The sequence below is a fragment of the Trachypithecus francoisi genome, unplaced genomic scaffold (assembly GCF_009764315.1).
Source record: "Trachypithecus francoisi isolate TF-2019V2 unplaced genomic scaffold, Tfra_2.0 Lachesis_group14, whole genome shotgun sequence".
In the NCBI taxonomy this organism is placed as follows: domain Eukaryota; kingdom Metazoa; phylum Chordata; class Mammalia; order Primates; family Cercopithecidae; genus Trachypithecus; species Trachypithecus francoisi.
In genome coordinates, this window is record NW_022681459.1 from 44,008,257 (window position 1) to 44,031,515 (window position 23,259).

Genomic DNA, 23,259 nt, shown 5'->3' on the forward strand with positions numbered 1-23,259 from the left:
AAACAAATCCAGCAACCATTCTTTGTCTTAGGAAGGTGATTCCAAGATTCCGAAGCGCTTTCTCACCCATGATGTCACTAGAAGCCGCGGAGCAAAGCCCGCCACTCAGACATGTGACAGAGCAACCGCTCAGTGCTTCAGTTTCCTATAAATTGGGAGCAATAATAGTGCCTTTCAGAGGATTGCAGTGAAGAGTCCAGAAGATGACGCTTATGAAGTTTAGGGCGGAACCAAGCTCACAGCAAGGCCCTGGGTAAATGAGCGCAGTGTGAGAAGTGCTCAGAGGTGCCTGTGGGGGGCGGGTGGGGGCAGGGAAGGCTCCCCAGAGGAGGAGGCTTGGGTTTTGTAGGAGTAGGAGTTTGCCAGATGGCCTGGATGGAAACCCCTTCCGCATGTTGATTCACCAATTCACTCATTCATTCCTGTCACAAAATTACAATACATTTAAAGGCCTTAATTGACTTTTTTTTTCTTTTTCTAAGATGAAATCTCGCTCTGTTGCCCAAGCTGGAGTGCAGTGGCACGATCTCAGCTCACTGCAACCTCCTCCACCTCCTGGCTATTTTTATTTTTGTATTTTTAGTAGAAAGGGGGTTTCAACATATTGGTCAGGCTGGTCTCGAACTCCTGACCCCAGGTGATCCACCTGACTCGGCCTCCCAAAGTGCTGGGATTACAGGCGTAAGCCACCACGCCCAGCCCTTAATTGACTTCTATTTGCCATTCTAGAATTGGGTAACACCTCATTCTGTAAAATAGAATATGTGTCCAGATGAGTTGAACAATCCAGATGAGTTGAACAGAAGAGATTTCTTTACAGACAGCAACAGGCAGAAGGAAGAAGATACAGGGAACAAAAAAGCAGAATGGTCCTTTCAAAGTTACTTTCCCTGTAAAGGTTAAATCCTAGGGAACTTCATTCTCCTGCCGGCTGAAACTGGAAGGCTGGGCAAACACCTTGGTTTGGGCTTACTGGTGTGGCATGTCAGGCACGAGTCACTCCATTTTGGTTTGGTCGGTGGGGCCTAGGGCAGGAGCTCAGTCCAAACCAATGGCCTCCTATAAACTTGAGCTCTCCCATCTTCCTTCTGCCGTCCTTGCTCTGCTTTCCTCTTCTTCTTTGCCCTTTTCTTGCTCTTCCTCCTGGTCCTCTAGTTTCTCCTGCTCTGCACCCCCACTTTTCTCCAACCTCCACCTTCTCTCCTTCCTCTCCTCCTCACTCTCATGTCCCCAGATGCAGCCACTCAGCCAGGCCCCAACCTCACCCTCTAGCCTGATGGGGTGGAGGGATGGGCAGCTGGAGCAGGTGGGCTTATGAAGGTGGACAGACCACTGTCTCTAAGCAGCCTGCGGAGGGCCTGCCTGACCATTTGTAGGAGCCTTGGGTTTCAGGGGAACTAGTTCTTGGTGTTGGAGAGCTGGACTCAGCAGCCAGACCAGTCCCTGGGAAGTGGGCTGGAGCCTGGCAGAAATGGGGAGGAAGCCACAGGGCAGCCCTAAGAGAGGCAGGGGAAACAGCCCCAAGTCAGGCAGTGGAGCCAGAGGCCCCTGAAGGCAGGCAGGGCTAGAGTCAAGTCCCAGATCTCCTACTCATTGACCCTGTGATGGCAGGCAAATGACCTTACCTTTCTGAGACTCTGTTTCCTCATCTAACCAAGGGCCATGGGGTTTTTACCCCATTGATAATTCTCAGACACCTGGTCACCGACCTGACATGAAGTAGTTGCTCAATAAATGACAGCCTAGTTGCCTTTTCGCTCTTCATTCATTCATTGAATAGTGATTGGGGACTCTCTCCTGTGCTGCTCGCTGCTCCATGTACCAGAGACACAAAGCAAAGGAGCCTGCCTGTCGAGCCTGCCTGTCACTTGTTACCAGGAACTCCTGCTCCCTCCTAGGGCAGCCCCTGGTTAACGGAGCTGCGAGAACGCAAGATGCTGAGCCATGGGGTGTGCATGAGAACCGGGAGGGAGGCTTTATGCAAATCAGGGTCCAGGTGCAGCCCCAGGCCAGGTCAGCTCATGGCGGGCAGGCAGGTGAAACTGGAGGAAATTAGAGATACATCGGGAGGGAGGGGGAAAAGGTAAAACCTCTCACCTTCTCCTCAATGCCTATAAAGGTCTGAAGCTTGCTCAAAGCTAAGAATTTCAAATCCAAACTCAGACATCAGCCAATACTAAATGTTTGCAAGGACTGGGGAACAAAAACTCTAAAGTGCTTCTGCAGTGATGTAAACTGGTGCCATCACTTTGCAAAAATTAGAATTTGACAGATTCTAATAATGTTGAAGATGCAGAAATCTGGAGGCCCAGCTATTTCTTCACTGGGTGTTTACCCTGGAAAATCTCTCCCACATCTGTACCAGGAGATAGGTTCAGGATGCTCAGAGCAGCGTTGTCTGCACTGGCAAAAAACTGGAAACAACCTACATGTCCCTCAGAAGGAGAATGAGTAAATAATCAGCATGCAATAATATTATCATGCAACAGACAAAAGGGATACACAAGACCTTACGTATTCAACATGGGCATGTCTCAGAAATATTGCTGGAGGTAAAAAAACAAAACAACAACAACAAAAAAAAACAGGCAAGTTACAGAACAATATTTGGTATTTATAAGAATGTTTCTGGCTGGGCGCAGTGGCTCACGCCTGTAATCCCAGCACTTTGGGAGGCCGAGGCGGGCGAGTCACAAGGAGATCAAGACCATCCTGGCTAATGCGGTGAAATCTCGTCTCTACTAAAAATACAAAAGTTAGCCGGACGTGGTGGCGGGTGCCTGTAGTCCCAGCTACTTGGGAGGCTGAGGCAGGAGAAGGCATGAACCCGGGAGGTGGAGCTTGCAGTGAGCCTAGATGGCGCCACTGCACTCCAGACTGGGCGACAGAGCGAGACTCTGTCTCAAAAAAAAAAAAAAGACCTGAGAGCCCCCAGGAGAGACCCAGAGGCCTGAGGAATGCAGTGACTGTGGAGAGAAGAGGAGGGTGGTTCTGGGGGATGTTTCCGGTGAGGGTGGTTAGAGGCCGTGTCCACCTCACTGTAATCGGGTTGGGAAAGAGGAAAGTGTGTCCATGTGCAGGGTAAGTGTCGATATGCCAGCCCTGGGCGCATCACTAGAGACACCAGGCTCACTCTGTGTGGCATCAGATGCTGGATCCAACTGTGGATGGACTTGGTTGTATCCATCAGAATTTCCAAGCACAGAAAACAGTTTTGACTCCTATGAGTTTAGTCCAGACCCTAGCGGGCTGTGCATTGGGCTCTATTGCCTCATCTGTCTTTGCCTTCCCAAGATGGCAGAGCCTGCCTTGTGTTACGGCACCACCTGTTCATTTCTCTCTCTCCTGCTCATGGGCATGTCTTACTAAGTGCCAGGTGGCTCCTCCAGGGGCCCCACAGAAGCTTCTTAGTGGGAAGATGCTCACGGTCAAGGTCTCTGGGCCCAGGGGTTTTGTCTTACATGCTACTTATCCGAACATGGCGAGGAGCTAAAGCAGCTTCCACTGCCATGAGCAGGAGCACAGTGAAAATCAGATTCAGCGCAGAGCCCTGCTGCTTGCCTGAGTCTGGGCTGTATCTCAGGAGAAATCAGGGAGGTTTCCCAGCATATTGTATAGTCACCAACATGGAAGCCATTGCTCAGGGTGCAGGTGAGCCTGAGATGCCCCCGGGGATGCACAGGTTGGGGGTGGCCGAGTCAGCACAGGGTGCAGGTGAGCCTGAGATGCCTCCAGGGATGCACAGGTGGGATGGGCGGGCAGGGGGGGTTGCCTCAGTCAGCTCAGGGTGCACGTGAGCCTGAGATGCCCCCAGGGATGCACAGGTGGGGTGGGGGGGGGCCGAGTCACCACAGGGTGCAGGTGAGCCTGAGATGCCCCCAGGTACGCACAGGTGAGTTGGGGGTGAGGGGGCTGCCTGAGTCAGCTCAGGGTGCAGGTGAGCCTGGCAGATGCCCCAGGGATGCACAGGTGGAGGGTGGCCGAGTCAGCACAGGCTGGGAGAGGGAGGCTGCAGGCAGACACAATGGTGAATGTGGGCACCCACCACTGTAATGCTCATGGAGTCTGAGGCAGAGGAGCTGACACAAGCTGGAAACTGAAGCCTGGTGTCCAAGGCCTGCCCCAACCTATGCAGTGAGAGAGGAGCACAAGGAGAGGAGTCCAGGATGTGGTGGACTCAGACCCTGATCCTACCATGGGGCTGGAATGCCCAGGCCTCCTTTTCTTCCACCCTCTCCAGAGAAGCTGCTGCTTCTGCAAACTGTTTCCATCTGAGACCGCCCAGCCCTCCCTGAGCCCTGGGGCTGGGGGCTGGGATCACACTGCAGACCCAGGATAGGGAAGGTTTGCTTTATCTGTTAAGGGAGCCTTGGGAGGAAGCACCTGCCAAGACCATGCAAAGGTCTCTGCTCAGGGACTCTGCTGGGCCAGAGAGGACACGGCGGCTGAGTCTCTATCAGTGAGCCCAGGGCCCAGCCCTGAGGCCCTGGATCCTTACTGAGCAGTTGTGTAGGGACCACAGGGCTGTACCCCCCGTGCCTCTACTGGTCACAGGACACACACTCCACCATGGTCCAGAGATCTGACAGCCTACTTGGTCTCTGCCATTCACCAATCACTGTCTGCTGGCACATCCACAGTTCTACTCCCAAGCATGGGCCTTGCCTTCAGTAGTCAACTCAGAAACCCCAGACACTATTTTCCATGCCAACTGGCCTGCCCACCACGCAGAAAAGCCCTGGACACTGTGCCATGTGGCTGGCCCCACACTGGGCCGGGCCTCTGTGAAGATAAGGAAACATGGGAGGCGAGAGGTCTGGGCCCTGCCCTGGGGAGGGAGAAGAATGGGACACAGGCAGTGGTCACTGAGCAGAAGAGACGGAATGAGCAGAGGATGCTGCCAGGTGCTGAGTATAAGGAATCATGTAGCTAAAGGTGTTCATCTGACATATACCAGAAACTAACACAAAATAAGAAAATAAACAAAACCAAACAATCCAACAAAACTTGGGCAAAGAACCGATAGACATTTTTGAAAAGAAGACAGGAAATGAAGTAACAGATAAAGGAAAAGCTTGCCCACATCACTAATCATCACAAAAATGTAAACCAAAGCCACACTAAGACAGTGTCCTCATCCACATAAAATGAATGTTGCCAAAAGCAAAAACAGAATTTTTTTTTTTTTTTTTTTTTTTTTGAGACGGAGTCTCGCTCTGCCACCCAGGCTGGAGTGCAGTGGCCGGATCTCAGCTCACTGCAAGCTCCGCCTCCTGGGTTTACGCCATTCTCCTGCCTCAGCCTCCCGAGTAGCTGGGACTACAGGCACCCGCCACCTCGCCCGGCTAGTTTTTTGTATTTTTTTTTAGTAGAGACGGGGTTTCACCATGTTAGCCAGGATGGTCTCGATCTCCTGACCTCGTGATCCGCCCGTCTCGGCCTCCCAAAGTGCTGGGATTACAGGCTTGAGCCACCGTGCCCGGCCCAAAAACAGAATTTTTAACAGGCAATCACCAGTGTGGATCTGCAGGCAGGGAACCTCTTAGACACTCTGGGTGGGAATGGAAATTGGTGTACACACTGCGAGCAATAGTCAGCAGTTCCTCCTCCAACTAAAAATACAACCACTACGTCATCCAGCAATCTCGGCACTAGGAAATACAAACTACATGGATGTATTATGCTCCCGGATTACAAATGACATAGAAGAGCTATAGTGATCCAAACAATATGGTATTGGCATTAACACAAAAATACAGAACAACAGACACAATGAGGAAGCCAAATACCAAACCCAAATTCATATATGATGGACACATTTTAAAAAGATACACGCAGGGGATGGGGGACTCTGGGCTGCCTTCGGTTGGGCTGCAGAAGTGTCCTGGGGGAACCTGCAGCCGCCTCTCACCTGGGTTCTGGATGGTTTCTACTCCGTGAGGATTTCCAGAGTATCCCTCAGCCACCGTCAGAGTCAGGAGGGCTTCAATGGGGCTGGAACCATCTGTCCCAGCCTTTCCTGTCTCCATGACACACCGTGTGACCTACGTATACTGCAATATGTAAATGTGTGTACTGAAAGTGTACAGTGAAGATGACCTACAACCGATGCTACTCTAAGTCTTCCAGAGATTTTTCAGATATCCCCAGACCAAAACAAACTAGTGACATTCCATGGTTTTGCAAACCTGAATCAACAACTGCACAGAAACAGCTCTCTATGCACCAGCAGACACTATCCAGACCCGCCCCTCACTCACAAATGTAACAAACGAACATGAACCCTGGCAGTCTTCACTCCTAAGGGCCACTTAACAACCTCTATCGGTCAAGAAGCCTTTGATCTGGGCCAGGCTGCCGACCCACAGGGGTTAATTGTGCCTCTAATGCTGAGTGATGCTTCCCTTCACTGGGCTAACCCCCACCCTTGCACCAAGAAGAGCCCCCAGGGAAACTGCTGCCTGACATCCAGGAGTCCACGTGGAATGTCCCAGCAACCTGGATGGCCTTGGCCCCCTCTAGTACCAGCCTTTTCCTCTGTGGGGCTCCCTTCCTGGCTTTTTCTCGTGCAGACCCATCTAAAGTGGCTGAGATGTCCTGCTCCCTCAGCCTCCCGGGTCACCCTGATGGCATAGGCATGTACCTGCATTCAAGTATGAGGTACCCATAGAACGAATTCCCTGGTGCGGGGGACAATGCCTGGGGCCTCCACCCAGCCAGCTCCAAATAAAGAATCCAGCTCTGACACAGTTCAAAGACTGTGTGGTGGACCTGGAGAGATGCTCGGGGCCTGTGTCCTCTTCTGGCTCACTGGATTCTTTGGAGGATGATTGAGATACTGGGCTTAAAACTCTCAGCCTAGGGCCCAGAATGCTACACGGAATCAAATCAGCGTGACCAGGGACCGAAGACCTCTCCTTGGCTGGGAATGGGGGATCAGGGTTTCACAGACAAGGGGCACAGAGCGATGCCTGTGCCATCAGAGAAGGGACTGGGGATCTGGTCCACCCTGGGCTCCTCAACCTGAGCGTGAGGCCTTGCTGGGCCCTGAGCTCACCTCCCCCTTGGCAGTCCATTGTGACTGCAGTCCAGTGGGGTCAATGTCTGCCCCGATGCTGGAAACAAGTCCTGAGAGATGCGGAGGGCATCCTGTAGTGGCAGGCAGTCTGGGTGGTCCACACGTGTGCGCTTCAGCAGGTCCTGGTAAGAGATGAGGTGGTGGATTGGGGGCCGTCTTGGGGCTTAATGAGAAGCTCCTGAGCAATGCTCAATTCTCACCCAAGGAATTCAAAGGGCAGGCCCTCAGGGACCCACACTCTTGCCAGCAAAATCTGAACTGAAAATTAGAATCGGAGCAGCAGGGTTGACTCTAAAAGGGCCCGGCTCGCTTTTCTCCCGGCTGCAGTCATTACTCTTTTCCCCTAGCAGAGGGAGCTAGATGGACGCTCATCTCACCAGGCAGCTAGGAGAGACACCCCTCTACCCACCCTGCAGCTACTCCAAGGATAATGGAGACCAAAAGACAGCGGTTGGGGAAGTAAGACGTTCTTGCCTGCACCAAGAGAGCAACTGACCAAATGCCAACCTCAGTAGCTAAGCTCTACTGAGGCCTTGGCCCTGTTGGCATGGATACCACAGGTCAAGGCAGGCATACTCAGGGCCCAGGATCCCTCTGCCCAACTTTTCAAATGGTCTATTCTCAGTGACTCTGGTGCCCTCCCACCCTGGGCTCACTCTTCTGAGAAACCCCTAAGCCCTCTCTGGCCCTTCAGGGGCATTAACACTCATGTGTAGGACCAGGATGCTCTGAGTGACTTACTTGGTCAAGGGGCTGGTACAGCAGAGCTGCTGGGGATGGCAGAGAGAAAAAGGACAATGATATACAAAGAACCACTCAACATCTCAGAGACCAGCTTTGTCCCCCACCTGCCGTGCTCCCCACGTGAACACCTGCTTTCAGGAAGCCAAAGTGGGTCCACAGCAGCCTCCACCTCTGTCCTCACTCCCAGGGTAGACCAAGCAGCAAGAACAGGTGACACACATCCCTGGTGACCCTGTCCCCTTCCTACCCATGCCTACTCTCCCATCAGACCTGGATTCTTCGAGGGCTGCCCCAGTCTTGTCCAGGCCTTACCTGGCTAAGAGCAGATAATCCCTGCACCTCCCACCCTGAATCACACAGCTACGCCCAGTACATGCTACAGAGGCCCAGCACACTCTGGGTGACATCCAGAAACTCTACAATAGGGGAGGAGACATGCTGTTTCCCAGGAAGGCAGCTCCCCAGGCCTGGTCATTCTCAGACACCTCCAGTCAAAGGCCGGGAACAGCCAGCTGGGATCGCCATGCTTCACTCTGACCCACACAACTGGCCTTGCCTCCTCTATGGAGAGACCCCTGCACACAACCTCAAACCCAGACATAACAGAATGGGAGAGGCTGGATGCTAGGGAGGTCAGTCAGATCTCCACACAAAGGCTCTGCTCTTAAGAAAGAAGCAGACTTAGGGGCAAAAGTTTCCTGAAGCAACTCAGGTCAGGCCTCACATACAAGAGCCCCCAAGAAGCTGCAAAGCCACCAGCTCAGCCAGCCAAGAACCCAGGGCCACACCCTTCTGAGACCCAGATACCAAGTGAGGATCGCTGGGATTCAGCAGGAACAGGTGGACGTGACAGCTGGCGGACCAATACTTTCCAACACCCTTCCAGCAAGTAGCTGTAAGTTGCCCCTCCCAAGGAGTCACTCCACTTCGGTCCTGCACCTGGATGCCTCTGTCCACGGGGTCATGATCTTTGGCCTCCTGCCATAGGGGCAGTGGGAAGCAGGATGGTGGCCTGGGAAAAAGGATCTTAGACTGGATGTCCCAAAGGACCAGGTTGTGACAGATCCCATAGCCAACACTCATGCCCCAGTCAGCCCTCAAACCCTAAAAACTCCCCAAAGCCCTTGATATAAATAGCCTGTGCACTGCTAAGCAGACACTTCAGGGAACAATCTGCTGGCTGTGAAGAAGATGCAGCCTCAACAGGGTTCCATGAGCCTTCTGCAAGCAAAGCCTTCTTTGCTTGGATGCCCAGTAAAAGCACTAGGGAAGCTCTTAAAAGATACAGGGACACAGGAACAGTAGTGCAGGTGTGTAAATTCAGCACTGTGGGAGGCAGAGGCAGGAGAATAGCTTGAGAATAGGACTTTAAAAGACCAGCTGGGGAGGAAGAGTGAGACCCCATCTCTGCAAAACACAACAATTAGCATGGCATGGTGGTGCAGGCCCATAGTCCCAGCAACTTGCGAGGCTGAGAAGAGAGGATTTCTTGAGCCTGGAAGGTCAAGGTTGCAATGTCCACGATCATGACACTAGGCTACAACTCAGGCAACAGCGCAAGATCCTGTTACAATCAATCAAACAAACAAAAAACCAAAGATGCCTGTCTCCTGCCCCATCAAATAAACGCAAATCTCTGCAGGGTGACACAGGGTATTCACATTTTTAAATTTTGCCTTTGTTGAAGTAAACGTATAGTGATGGCTGAAAACTACTGTGTTATGTAAATATACTTCCTATGACTTATACGTAGCCCTTTCATATCTAGGAATTTCTACAGACCCTCTCTGTCGGCTTCGGAAGCCAGAAAGGCCAGGACCAGGTGTGAGGTGTCCTAGGACACTGAGGGTAGAGCACAACTCCTAGCTCAGGGGGACCCATGTCTGAGGCTAAGGCACCCAACTGGGATTCAGCCTATCTTCAGAGGGGAAATCACACCTCAGAACCCCAGAGACCCAAAAGAAAGCTCCAGTTCAGCAGATACCTGACAGCGGGCCCTGGATTGGCTGCCCCAGGGAAAACTGCCATTGCACTGTTAGCTCCCTCCAGCCCTCTCTCAGGTCCCAGCAGGAGGTGGCTTCCCACTAAGCTCAGAGGTCTCAATAAATGGCATGTTGAACCTCAGAGGAGTTATTAAGAGGTCTACAGTTACCTCAAGACTCCACTTGACTAGAGCCAAAAATGAGTCCTTGGAGGGCAGCCAGGAAGAAAGCAGGGCAGAGAGGAAACACAGGGAGAGGGGGCCCTGGGACCATGTCAGATACGGAGGGAACCAGGGGAATGACAGCAGCCCTGATGATTGTGCTCCTCACAGCTCCTGCATGTCTGTGTCCCCTGAGAATTAAGGGAGAGGAGCTCACTCTTGCCCTTCACCTGTTCCTGGGCTCTGGCAGGCTGCCCTGTTTCCTGCCCCAGCCTCACCCACTCTCCGCACTCCTCACCACTGCTGTGGGCAAGCTGATCTCTCTGGTTTGCTGGGCTCTCACTGTCTGCCCAATGGCACTAAGTTAACTTCTTTGCATGTTTTATTTTCTGTGATTAAAAAGGGAAGCAATTCTCACTAATGCCATTTCTCAGAGGAGAAAACAGGCACAGGGATGTTCTATGACTTCCTCACGGTCACCAAGCTACAAGTGGGAGCAGGGCTTTGAATGGAGGTCTACCCATGCTCCTAAAGTTGAGCCGTCCTCCAAGGAAAGGACAGCACTGTAAAAGCTCAGTGAATGGAGCGGGATTGTCCTCACTAGGGCCTGACCAGGCTGGTACCCTGATATCCAACCTCTAGACTCCAGAACCAGGAGAAATACAAATCTGTTTTGATGAGCTCCCCAGGCGATACCTCTCTGCTGTAATAGCCTGAACTGGCCCAGAAGTGCTATTCCATCATCTGTGTCATATTCCATCATTCAGAAGGGGGTCACTAACCCCTCAGTGCTGTCTTTGTGGATGCTGCCCACCCAAGGCTGAGATGAAGCACAGGGTCTGGGTCTAAATAAAATGGGAAGGCACTGGAAGGTGCAATGTCAGAGGAGGAGGATGTCTGAATTTCATTTAATCTCAACCTCTACTGGTGCAGCATGAAAGACGACGCCCAGAACAAAAGTGGATTTTCTGAGAACACACTGTGGACCCCAAGCCCACTGGAGTTGTATTCCATGCTACCTCTCACCCCTTCTTGTATTTCTTCCATCTCGAAGTGTATGCTGTATCTACAGGGAACACCACACCATGAGTTTTTAAGATCTATCTCAAACACACCTCATGAGTTCCCTAGGAAGGAGATGCTAGCATAACGCCCATTGTGCAAGCTGGGGAGGCCCCAGAACACCAAAGGAGTTCTCTAGGGTCTCAAAACTGCTAAGATAAAGGCTTTTTGACCCAGCACTGGCTCCTCAAACCTGGGACCCCAGTTATATCCCAGTCTTCTCCTCTCAAGGTGCTGAAGGGGCACACCTTTGCATAATGGTGAACAGGTAAGGAGTTGACGGGGGAGGGTGAGCAGTCAGAAACCCAGAGGGACCTTTGAGTAGGTCTTATGGAGAAGAGGAGCTTACAGGATGGAACCTACAAGATGTGACCTCACTTCCTTACTGACAGATCCCCAACAGAACTTAGAATTCTGGTAACTAGGCACCCATATTCTAGAGACAGCCCCATTTCCAGCTCACTTGGTAGGAGATGCTCGACAGAACAACATGTTCTCCTGCTGTGTCCCGACATGCTGCCGACCTCCTCGTCGGAGAAGAGGCCAAAACGAGACTCTCACGAGAATATAGACATTGGTTCAACCCTCACCCTTGACGCCTCTGGCCCTTTGCCAGAAGGCACCCACAGGTAACACAGGGCCCAGGGCAGGCCCGTCCAGGCCAGGCCTCAGCTGTGCCCATCAGGGCAGCACCGAGTCCCTCCCCATATGTTTGGGGGAAACAGGAGATGAGGGGCCCTCCCTGGACAGGAGCAGGTAGGTTGTCAGGTGTTTGGAGCCTGGTAGGTATGTCAGGTTCACTGCCCAGACCATGCCTGGCAGGATGGGAAGTTCAGTGTCAAGGACACAGTTTGCTGCTCAGATGTGAATCTCAATTCATCTGCCGGAGACCTCAACCTTCTCTGGCTGGAGGTCTATGCAGATGCTCCTATGTGCCAAATCCTGTTGGGGAAGGGGATGCCAGGAAGGAGTTCTAATGGGGGTGTGCCACTGTGGGGTCAGCCAGGCAGGCCACTGACACCTCTTGGGCACTCTCTTTGCAGAGCTCCACACAGCAGATCAAACAGGAGCTGTTGGATGGATTCCATTTCTCCATCTTCTTCAAAGAAGGGCAGGGGTCCACCGCCACCAACTACGGCCAGTGCTGGTCTGGGGTGAGATGGGGCACAGAAGGGTCTCCACAGACAGGGACTCCAAAACACCAGGGTGGGCCCAGGACTCAGACATGAATATGGGGACTCCCTAAGCTCTGTCCTAGGGCTTTCACACTTGAGTGACCCACTGTCCTGTCCCAAATAAATCTAGCTGCCATCAGTCCCCAGTGGCAACTTGGTTACAGGCAAAGCCCCTCTCGCCTATCAGAGCAAGATCAGAGAAAATCCATCTGTTTTCACTTTATGCTATGCCAGGAGTATCTCAGCATGTTGTCACAAGAATTGAGTACAGTGATAACACTGTAGCAACATACTCATATTGTTATCATTTTAACTCCCCACCCTAAGTGGATCTCCGGCAACAGGCAGCTCCATTGCCCTGCTAGACCTCCTCTAGGATTTAAAATCCAACACTTTTACACAAACAAGGGGGGCGGGGGGGGCGGGGCGGCGGGGCATTGATTACAACAAAAGAAGATGAAGCTACTCTATGCATCTGTGTTTAAAGTGTCATCTCACAGAATTCATCCCTGCAGACCCACCAGGCAAGAGCTGCACCTTCGCATGTCACTGTAATATTCCTTAAGGGAGGCCGTGCTCCACAGCGGGTCAGCCTCTCGGTGCCGGTGGAGCCTGTCATGATAAAATTCCCTTTCTAGGCAGCCTTTCTACAGGGAACATAATCCCATGCGTGTCCTACTAGGCTGGAGCAGTTTCCCAGGGCTGCCATAACATGGCACGCTGACTGAAGGGCTTAATCACAGAAATTCGGTTCCTCACAATTCTGGAGACTAAAAGTCCAACGTCAAGCTGTCAGACTGGGGTGGTTTCTCTGGGCCTCTCTCCTTGCCTTGGAGGTGGCTGACTTCTATCTCAGTCAGCACAGGGTCTTCTCTTCAACGTCTCTGTGCGCTGACCACCTCTCCTTGTAAGAACTCCAGGCATATTAAATTAGGGGCCACCTTAATAAACTCACTTCACCTGAATTACCTCTTGGAGAACTCTGCGTCAAAACACAGTGAAATTCTGAGTCTCTGGGGTTGAGAATAGAAAGTTACATTTGGGGGAGGGGACACAATTCAACCCATAAAATATACAAAGCCCCTGCGGCAGACACACACCCAGGAAAGAGTATCTGGGTGAAAGGATGTGCAGATAGCAAGTTTCAACAGCTCTAGCCAGCTGACTTTCCAAAAGGGCTCCAGCTGGTCACACAGTCACCAGTAGCCTCTGAAAGTAGCTGCATCTCTGAACACAGCCTCCCCTGAATACTAACATGCTTTTAACTTTTTGCCAATCTGTCGTCTGTGTGGCAAAGAAAATCACCTTGTTTCATTTCCAGTTTCAAACATACATTTGCGTAACCTTTCCCGGGTTCCATACCTGCCTGCAGTTTCTCTTCCCCGAGTCGCCTGGCAGATCCTGGATCTTGGGATGCGCTTCCTCCCACGCTGGAGTCTTTCAGCATTTTCCCCTTGCCCAGGGCTGGGATGGCTGTAGCTGTTTCTCCAGACTCACGTTCAGGCAACAACAAAAACAATCATGTCCCTTTAAGTCACAGTGTTCTTCTAGAGTGTCTTGTCCTGTGCCCTGTCGCTAAAATGAGGAGGGGACGACGCCTCCCCAGGCCTTGAGGACTTGCAGGGATGATGCTCCTCGTGCAGGCTGTTGATACACACAGTGCCATTGCCCCACAGATGACAAACACTGTGAAGATGCCTTGAAGGCATGAATCATTTTTCCATTTTCCATTTCCAAAATGATTTCCATTTCCAAAATCATTTTCCATTTTCTCCATCCTCACATGCAATTTTACCTTGAAAGCCTAGAACCCTTTTCACCATGGGCACCCAGGTTCTCCACATGCACAAGTCCCTGAATGGCTGCTGCTGCTTGGTGTGAGTTCCAGATCCCGATCCTCTGGTGGTTCATGGTGTTACCACTGACTCCCATGTCCCTCCTTGTTCCCCTAGTATGGAAATGAGATCTGCAGGATGCCAACTTTCCAGCCCGGCACAGGGGAGAAGCTGTTGGAGTCCCTGGTTCCAGCCTTGCTAACTAAACCCATCTTCTCCTATGCCACCTGCCTGGGTCCCTCCTGGGACTTTATCACCATGACACACTTTTTGGTAGAAGGTGAGTGCCCATCCTCTCCAAGGCACAGAGATGCCTCTGTCCCCTACTGGCTGTGTCTCGAAGATGCAGCTCTCAGAGCCTCAGTTGGCTCCTCTGGAACACGGAGTAGTGAGAAGATGAACCTCACAAAGTTCTTGTAGGGACTGAACGATCTAAGACATGGTTCCTTAGAGCCTAAAACTCCAGAAAATCTGCTGGGGGTGCTGTGATTCATGTTTATTACTTTCCCCCTGCACAGAAGCAGCTCTCAGCATTCTGCATCAATGGCCAATATCCCTCTCTGTTTGGAAAAGCTCATAGAGAGCAAGTCTGCAATGGCATTGGAAAATGACGTCTGAGATTCCTTCTGGCTGGTCTTTCTTCTTGACACAGACAGAAGAGGAGGGGTCCCTTGGTGCTGAAAAAAAAGAGCCTCAGGCCCACTCAGATATCTGGAGAGGCTCACTGGCGTTCTCCAATGGTTGGGGTTCACTCATTCAACACATACATACAAAATACCTCATTTGTGCAACGTTCTTCTTGTGGCTTGGCATAATTTCATAAAGCAGATGACAATCCCTGGGACTCGATTCTACTCAGGAGTCAGGCACTCACAGGTGACAGAATGAACAGGTCATATCTACAGAATGTTAGAGGTGAAACACTCGTGGCCTCCTCTACGTATGGTTGCATCCTCCCAGATTCTGACTAGAATGATGGAGCCCAGCAACAAGTATAAACTGGGTGGGTTTAGGATTCTGAAGGGCTTTTTCACCCACAAAACATGGGACAAAAATGTGGACTCTGACTGGGGAGAGACTAAAGGAGCCCTGGGGCTCATACTTCTTAAAATTCCCACGAGAAGGCTGACATCTGGAGACTTCTCTCGCAAGAGGGAAATAGTGAGTTCTGTAAATGGAGACTTAGGTGCCCTGCAAAGGAGAGGGGAGGCCGGGGTCACAGCTGGCCACCAAGAGACCCATCCCGAGTACCGTGACTTCCCTTCTCTCCCTGTCCTCCTCCACTCTACATCTGCCCCTATCCTCCTAACCCTAGGACCAGCAGACCCACAGCTGGAGCTTTGATGAGCAACCTGCTCACAAATCACCCTGGAGCTGAAGTCTTGAGTAATCAGGTGCACAGCGCTGTGCTCTAGGACCATAGGGAAGAGAATGTCAGTGGGACACTGGGGTGCACAAGGGTCTGTACAGCCCTGCTGCATGGCCAGGTCTGCCCCTTCCAGGACAGCACTGATGGCTTGGGGTATGGTGGGGCTGTCCTCTACACAGGCAGCAACAGGCCAGGCACCCAGAACCACACAAGGGTGCCCTGGAAGGTTGTGTGGGAGAAGGTCAGGCCTCTGACTCAGCTGTTCACTCCATCACCAGCACCACCACCTCCATTTTGTTCACCTGGTCCCTTGAAAACACTTCAGTTTGCTATCAGCCCCCGCAACGGTCATCTTTCCGGATAAAGCTGGCCTTCAGGAACTTCGCCTGGCCTGGACTGGGCATGGAGGACCACCAGGAACTTGTCCTAGGCCAGTTGGTGCTTCCGGAGCCCAACGAGGCCAAGCCAGGTGGTGAGGTGGCTTGCAGTCTGGAAGACTTTCCGGGGGTGGTGTTTTAGCCTACAATTCCCTTACATTCCATCCGGTCATTTCTGTGCTTGGAAAGCCCAGTGAAAAGTGACTGGTGTGGTGACCTTTTCTCCTTTTCCAGATCCTGCTCCACCTCCTGGGCAACACGCATTAACAATGCCAACCCTGGAGCCAGCACCACCACTGCTGGCGGACCTGGGGCCTGCTCTGGAGCCAGAGTCACCTACAGCCCTGGGTGCACCAGGATATCTACATTCAGCACCAGGACCAGCACCAGCAGCAGGGGAAGGGCCCCCTCCAGGGACACTGCTGGAGCCACAGTCAGCCCCAGAGTCCCCCTGTCCCTGTCCTGTAAAGAACCAACCCCCTGAGGAGCTGCCTGACATCACGACCTTCCCTCCCAGGCTGCTGGCAGAGCAGCTGACCCTCATGGATGTGGTGAGCAGCTGGGCTTTGCAGGCTGTGCCTCTGGCACCACCTGTCTCAGACCAGCCTCTCCCTGAGGAGCGGCCAATGCCCTGGGTTGAATGTCAGCCCCACTTCTTACCAACCGTGAGACCTGGATGAGTTTCCTCACCCACAAGCCTTCCCTGTCTGCATGTGGACAGCAGATATGGGACATCGTCCATGCCAGCTACACAGAGTGACTGTGCAGACTGAATGACAGGGGATGGACCAAAAGCAGGACAGTGCAGGTGCTCACTGAGGCACAGGCAGGGCCATGGGTCACTCACCTCAGGAGCCTCACTACCCTCAGTGCTTATTAGGTACCTGATGCGTACTAGATTCTATGGCAGACACACCAACAGAGCCCATAGTTGCAGCTGCTACAAGGAAAGTGCACCAGTAGGGAGAGAAGAAGGTGGCTGATTGGGATGGGAGGAAAACGAGGCCTTGGGACGGGCAGGCCTGAGCCACTTGGAGTGCGGATGGCCTGGGAGAAAATGTCACTCTCTCTCCCCACTCTTGTTGGGTTCTGGGCCATAATGCATTCAGGGCCCTCAGTGGGCAGAAAATCAAACCCAGGGACTCCCACATGTCTGGAGCCCATTTTAAAGCTTTCTGAGCTCCAGCTCGGTTCCTGCCAGAGACCATGGATGACTGTGAGCTCAGTCCCTGCCTGGGACTGTGGGTGACTCAGAGTTGGTGTGCTCTGTCCGTGATACTCTCCTCCTCCCCAAAAGGAGCTGTTCAAGAAGGTGGTGCTCTACGAATGCCTCAGCTGCATCTGGGGCCAACAACAGAAGAAGCAGAATGAGCACGTGGCACCCACAGTTTGTGCCACCATCGCACACTTCAAAAGGCTCACCAACTGTGTCACCACCTCCTGCCTCGGGGACCAAAGCATGAGGGCCTGCGACAGGGCCAGGGTGGTGGAGCACTGGATCAAGGTGGCTAGGGTAAGCCATGGTTGGGCCTGAGGATTCCCTCTTTAAAAATGGGGAACTGTCTCCTCCATTGGCTTTCAGGATTGGCATCTGTATCTCTGGCCTGAGCCCTGCACATCCCCTAAGCCTTCTTGCCAGAGCTTCACTGACCTTGACACCCATGGCCCAGTGGGGGCTGCTCACTTCCGACCTGGGCTCTCCCTTGGGTTAAACTACAATCCTCCTAGATGACTGACATTCACTAGGCCCCAGGTGTGCCCTTCTGAGGCTCCCTGGGCCTCTGCTTTGACCAGGAGGGGAGATCTCAGCAGAGGGGGCTGAGGCTGAAGTGGGCCGGGCTCCAACTCTGGACCTCACAGCTCACTCTTCCCTCTCTAGGAGTGCCTAAGCCTCAACAACTTCTCCTCGGTGCACGCCATCGTCTCTGCTCTGTGCAGCGACCCAATACATCAGCTACACAAGACATAAGCAGCAGTGACCAGGTGAGGGGGGCTCTCTCCACTGGAGCACCAGGGTTGACCTAGGGACCCATAGGTCTCCCCATGTGCCCTCAACGATTCTGAAAGGTTCTTGGAGACCAGGGACACTGGAGGCAGGGATGGGCTGGTGGGTGTGGTCACTACGCTGCCCTGGACTTCTCGGCAAGGATTTCCAACTCGGGACTAAGGGTTTTTAACCATCAGGAACAGACTAGAGCCAACTGGAGGCTTTCAGGTGTTTGCACCCAGCAGTGGACCTGTGTCCAGCTGGAAGCTAACTGTGAACACGCAGGGGCTTATGTGAAGTGGAGATGGGCCAGGGGAGGAGCATGACAGGTCCCACCCTGGTCCTCTGGAGCCCTTGTCATCAGAGGACCCCACTGGAAACACTCACTCAGGAAGTTGGGATTCTCTGGGTTTTCAAACAAAAGGGATTGGATTGGAACTCACAAATCTGCCCAGTTATTCCCAAATTTACCCTTCTTTCTTTCCTCTGTCCATAGCAAAAGCACAAAATATCTAAAAGAACTCTGTGAAAAAGACACTGCAGTGAAGAGGGACCTGCTGATCAAGGTACAGTGCAGTCTGGGAGATGTGGGACAAATGTTTAAGGGTCACAGGAAAGAGTGAGTTTGGAAGGGCATTGGACCCAGTGTGCAGTGGTTATTTTGTAATGTTTTGACTTACCTACTAAAAGTGGACTTGAAAAATTCCCTCCATGCCTACCTTGGGCCAACAGGAAGAGAGGTGTGTGGGTCCATGGGCATGTGGTGGCAGAGGGGCAGGAGGCCCTGGAAATGGGATGTGGCAATGGCTGCTGGGCTGCGGAGTGGGGGTGATGAGCTGCAGCATTAGCAGGGCTCTGGCTCCCATGCTGGTCCATGCTGCTGGCATGGAGCTTCCTCCGGGCTTCGGGGTGGTCATGGTAGGTGGGACTTTCTTCCTTCCTCAAACTGGCCAGCAATTCCTCAGGAAGCCAGGCCTCTGCTGCTGCTTCTGTCTGCAGCGCACCTCCATGGGCAGGGGCTTCTGCCCACATTGAGGGAGAGGGGGAACAACAACAGAGGAAGCTCATGTGCCAGGGAGTCCAGTGGATCACCCAGCTTTGGGTACCAATGGACATACTTCGGACAGACATATGTGTTTGCCGGGACTCCCTGCTCTGCCCGTTGCAGACACCCGAAAATGGTCATGTCACAGGATTCTCACCAAGTAGCAGTGACACATGCCCATGACAAATATCTGGGGGATTCATGCATTCCTAGGGGATCCCCCCTGACCAGATCTCAGAATCCTCCATGCAAATGAGAAGGCGACTTGTCACCCAACCCAGGATTCTGGAAAACCCAACCATGTCTGTCAGAGAATGACGCCTCAGGAGGCCACTTCCTGCGTGGAGGAAGAGAGTTCTGTGCACAGAAGTCCCCTGGGGGATTGTTGGCGAGGCAAAACCTTTGGCATGGCTCAAACCCAGTTTGTGTGGCACAGACTCCAGTAGGGCTCGGATAGCCAGGTGCCACTTAACCAGGTCTCCTAAAACGCCCTGTCCCTTTCCCATCATGACTGTGCCTGGCTGGAGACCTAGACACTCAAGAGATTCCAGAGAACACGACCATGATGGGTGGTGGTGCTGGGATATGGGGTGAAGGTAGCGAGACAGAGCCTCGAGGATGGGGAGGAGGCGCCTTCTCTTTCGGGTCTTTGAGGAGTCACTCCCCTCATCTGGAAAATGAAAAGATGCTGAGCCTGTAGTGCAGCCCTCACAGGATGGAAATGAGATTCAAGAAAAGAAAATAATATCAGGGTGCTCATGCCTAGTTCTTCCTCAGAGGGATGAGGGTGAGAACAATGGCAACAGCTACAGGAAACAGTACTCAGGAGGTCCTGTGAGGTACTTGTGGTTTTCATCACTCTTTTTTTAAAAAATCTTTTTATTTTTTGAGACAGAGTCCTGCTCTATCGCCCAGGCTGGAGTGCAGTGGCCGGATCTCAGCTCACTGCAAGCTCCGCCTCCCGGGTTTACGCCATTCTCCTGCCTCAGCCTCCCGAGTAGCTGGGACTACAGGCGCCCGCCACCTCGCCGGGCTAGTTTTTTGTATTTTTTAGTAGAGACGGGGTTTCACCGTGTTAGCCAGGATGGTCTCGATCTCCTGACCTCGTGATCCATCCGTCTCAGCCTCCCAAAGTGCTGGGATTACAGGCTAGAGCCACCGCGCCCGGCCGGTTTTCATCACTCTTTATAGAAGAGAAACAGTCTCAGGGAGGCCCGGCTGCATGAGTGGGTGACACACACAGGGAGTGTGGAGCTGGGCCAGTGGTATGAGCACTGTGCCAGGCAACTCACGCCAGTCCCTGGGGATCCAAGTGTGGGGTGGCTGGGGTGTAACTGGGGGAAGGGAGGAGAGCCTGACTGTCTCTGTCACTGACACCTGGCAGGCGGGGAGGTTTAAGGTGGCCACCCAGGAGAGGAACCCCCAGAGAGCCCAGATGAGGCTGCGGAGGCAGAAGAGCGAGGCTTCAGCGTGCAGAGGCCGCAGGGGATCAGAGGACAGGGCTCCCTTCCCCGCCAGCTGCAGGCCTCCATGTCAAGATCACAGAGACTTCCTCCCCAGCCCTGTCCTCCTGTGGACACTGGGTCTGGAAAACCACCTATTTGAGAGACCAGAGCAAGGGTATGAGGAAGCTGGACTCAGAGTGGATGTGGGGAAGGGTAAGGCTGGGATCACATGCCCTTGTGAATTGTTAAAATCTCACTATAGAGGTAACTAGGAGTGCCTGCTAGACTTGGAGGTCAGCTGGGATAGAGAAGGCAGAGAATTGGGAAAGGCAGCTGAGGATCTTTGACTACTCCAACCGGGAGACCTGGAGAGGGGGGTTCTGGGAGACAGGGGCTGATGGGATTTCATGAGACAGAACCTTGGGCAGGCAACTGAGGGCCAATACCCATCACAACTACAAGTACCAACACCTCACCCATCCTTGGCACAGGGCGTGGTCCCCTTCCTGGGGGGATTTTCTGACTGTGTTACAGAGGTTGGATTCGGCCATCCCGGACGATCTGGATGTGAGTGAGCCTGGCGCAGGCTGGTTGGGAACCAGAATGCTGAGGCTTGGAGTAGAGGGTCCTGGACCGAGCCCTTAGATCTCAGCCCTTGGCAAACCTCCTCTCCTGAGAGCCTCACAGCTGCTCCTGTAGGTGGGAGTGTCAGGCCCATCTATCACCTTTTGGTGATGGAGGCTCCATAGCAGCCACCAGTCCCTATTCCCGAGTGGTGAAGCTGCAGAGCTGCCTGACTGCAAAGCTGCTGAGGTGTGGGCTGAGCTGGACTCTGCCTTTCCCTAGGGTAGTCCCATAACAGGAGGGTGAAATTGAGCCTCTCCAAGGGCTGGGCTGACAGTTCCAGGGTCACTGAGTGCTTTCTTTCTATGAGAGACCTCAGTTTCCCTGTCATCAGAGAGGGTTGGGGCAGAGTGTCCCTGAGCCTCAGCTCCCATGCCCCCGTGCTCTAGAGCCCGGAGCCTGAGGCAGGTCCAAGCCCTGTCATGTGCACATCCCCTGACCCTGGTGGCCCTGGCAGTAATGCAGCATGGGAAGGGGTGGGGTGGGGCTGGTTGAGGACCAGGGACCTTTCTGATGGACTCTGTCTGCCTTCCAGGGCAACACCAACAAGAGGAGGAAGGTGAGCAGCTGGGGCACTCATGCTGGATGAGTGTGGGGATGTGGACGTCACAGTCCACCCTGGGCAGGACACTCCCTGGCTCCATCCTCTGCATCTTAGGTTTACTGGGAGGGTTTGACACACACAGGAGGAGAAGACCTATCCCAATGGAGAAAGCAGGAAATGGAACGGAATCAAAGACAGTTCCTGCAGGAGGGGCTATTTACATCCAACTCTGAGAACAGGCTGGGGGCTGCATGGGGCCCCCTCAGAAAACTGCCCCAGGGACCAGCCCCTTCTCCCTGCCTGCCGAAGGCCCCCTCAGCATCTTCCACCCAGGCTCTGTCAGCAACCTCTCCTCTGTCTCTAGGAGGTCCGTGTTCTGCAGGAAATGCAGCTGCTCCAAGTGGCTGTCATGAATTACAGACTTGGGCCTCTTGAGAAATTTGTCACCTATTTCCCAAGGATGGAGCAGCTCAGTGACAAGGAGAGGTGAGGGCCTAGCACATGGGCAGAGAGTGGGAGAAGGCTCTCCATTTTTTTTTTTTTTTTTAAAACATGGTCGGGCTCTCTCACCCAGGCTGCACTGCAGTTGTCACCATCTCTGCTCACTGCAATGTCTGCCTCCTGGTCTCAAGCCCTTCCTCAGCCTCTCAAGCAGCTGGGACTACTGCAGTACATCATGTCCCAGGACATGGTACAGCATGTACAGACACCATGTCCTGTTGCTCAGCTGTTGTTGTTCTGGTACAGATGGGGTTTCACGATGTTGTCCAGGCTGGTCTCAAACTCCTGGCCTCAAGTAATCCACCCACCTCAGTCTCCCAAAGTACTGACAGTACAGGTGTCAGCCACCCCACCTGGCCTAGAGGAGGCTCTCTTGCGGCCAGCTGCAGAGAGCCTATGCCCATGACTCCACAGCCAGCATCAAGCCCTGTTGCATGGGGACTGCTGGGGACCCAGGATTCCAGTTGGGCAGGCACTGAGAGGGGACCTGATATGTGGCTCGTGGTGGCCTCACAGCTGCCTCACTGTCCTGTAGCTACAAGCTGTCCTGCCATCTGGAGCCTGAATCCTAGTAGGCTGGCACCATCCTGCAGTGGCTGGGACCCCACCGGGATGCTGGCCAGAACACCGGCTCTGCAACATCCTTCACCCAGACCGGGGACACCAGGGAACCACATCTAGGTGGCTGGCAGCTCAGCTGCATCTGGACCCTGCTCCTCAACACCAGCTGCTCCTACTGGCCAGGATCAGTCCATGGGACTTTTGTGAGTCAGGCGGGAGACCATTTTATGTTTATATTGTTTAGTGTATAAGTAACGGCTTTTTCTTAACTTTCTTTAAAATAAAATTTTAAAACGCTATTCAAAATGTTCTATAGTTGCTGGAATGAGAAAAGTAACCGCAGTGCAGTAACTATATACCAGTCTTTAGGATTCATAGTCCAATATGTGGAATTGAGGCTATGGCTGAACAAGTCATGGAACAGCGTTCACGTTATGCATGCTAATCACTGAACATTTTCCTTCTTTGTTCAAATTAATTATTGTTAACTCTGTTTAAGGAAAACAAACAAAATAAAAAAACCCTTAAAAATCATAGCATGTTACCCAATCTACCACACTTGTTCTACTGCCCAGCTACTCTCAAACTTAAATTCTAGCCAAACTCAAGTTCCACTGGGGTACTCTACTTTCTTGAGGTTTAAATATTTAATGAATCACTTAAATATTTACTGAAGGGCTGGAGATGGGAGGTATTTAAGCAATCGGTAGGGCTGGCCTTCTCCAGAAGTCCTGGGCAGAAGGGAGCTGGCCATCAGTCTCCACGAAAC

The 23,259-nt window shown here is 52.8% G+C and overlaps 1 protein-coding gene and 1 pseudogene across 2 annotated transcripts; both read left to right on the forward strand.

Annotated features, from left to right (window-relative positions):
* The first annotated feature begins 11,540 nt into the window (after positions 1-11,540).
* On the forward strand, positions 11,541-14,630 carry LOC117096535 (ral guanine nucleotide dissociation stimulator-like). The gene is made up of 5 exons (XM_033233949.1): positions 11,541-11,656; positions 11,950-11,971; positions 12,071-12,181; positions 14,155-14,317; positions 14,556-14,630. The coding sequence occupies exons 1-5, from the start codon at positions 11,541-11,543 to the stop codon at positions 14,615-14,617; spliced, it is 474 nt and encodes a 157-aa protein (XP_033089840.1). The 3' UTR covers positions 14,618-14,630.
* A 750-nt stretch (positions 14,631-15,380) lies between these two features.
* On the forward strand, positions 15,381-22,784 carry LOC117096096 (annotated as a pseudogene). Its single transcript, XR_004442344.1, has 11 exons — positions 15,381-15,559; positions 15,685-15,878; positions 16,018-16,334; positions 17,081-17,296; positions 17,663-17,766; positions 18,267-18,336; positions 20,200-20,435; positions 20,752-20,827; positions 21,420-21,443; positions 21,793-21,914; positions 22,465-22,784. The product of XR_004442344.1 is annotated as a ral-GDS-related protein-like (transcript).
* Positions 22,785-23,259: the final 475 nt, after the last annotated feature.

Bases quoted from the DNA above. Each gene is read 5' to 3' on its own strand.
- LOC117096535 (XM_033233949.1), top strand. From the start codon at position 11,541: ATGCTGCCGACCTCCTCGTCGGAGAAGAGGCCAAAACGAGACTCTCAC. The intron at 11,972-12,070 runs GTTGGGGAAGGG...CTCTCTTTGCAG, and splicing joins GCTCCTATGTGCCAAATCCT to AGCTCCACACAGCAGATCAA. The intron at 14,318-14,555 runs GTGAGTGCCCAT...CCCCCTGCACAG, and splicing joins GACACACTTTTTGGTAGAAG to AAGCAGCTCTCAGCATTCTG.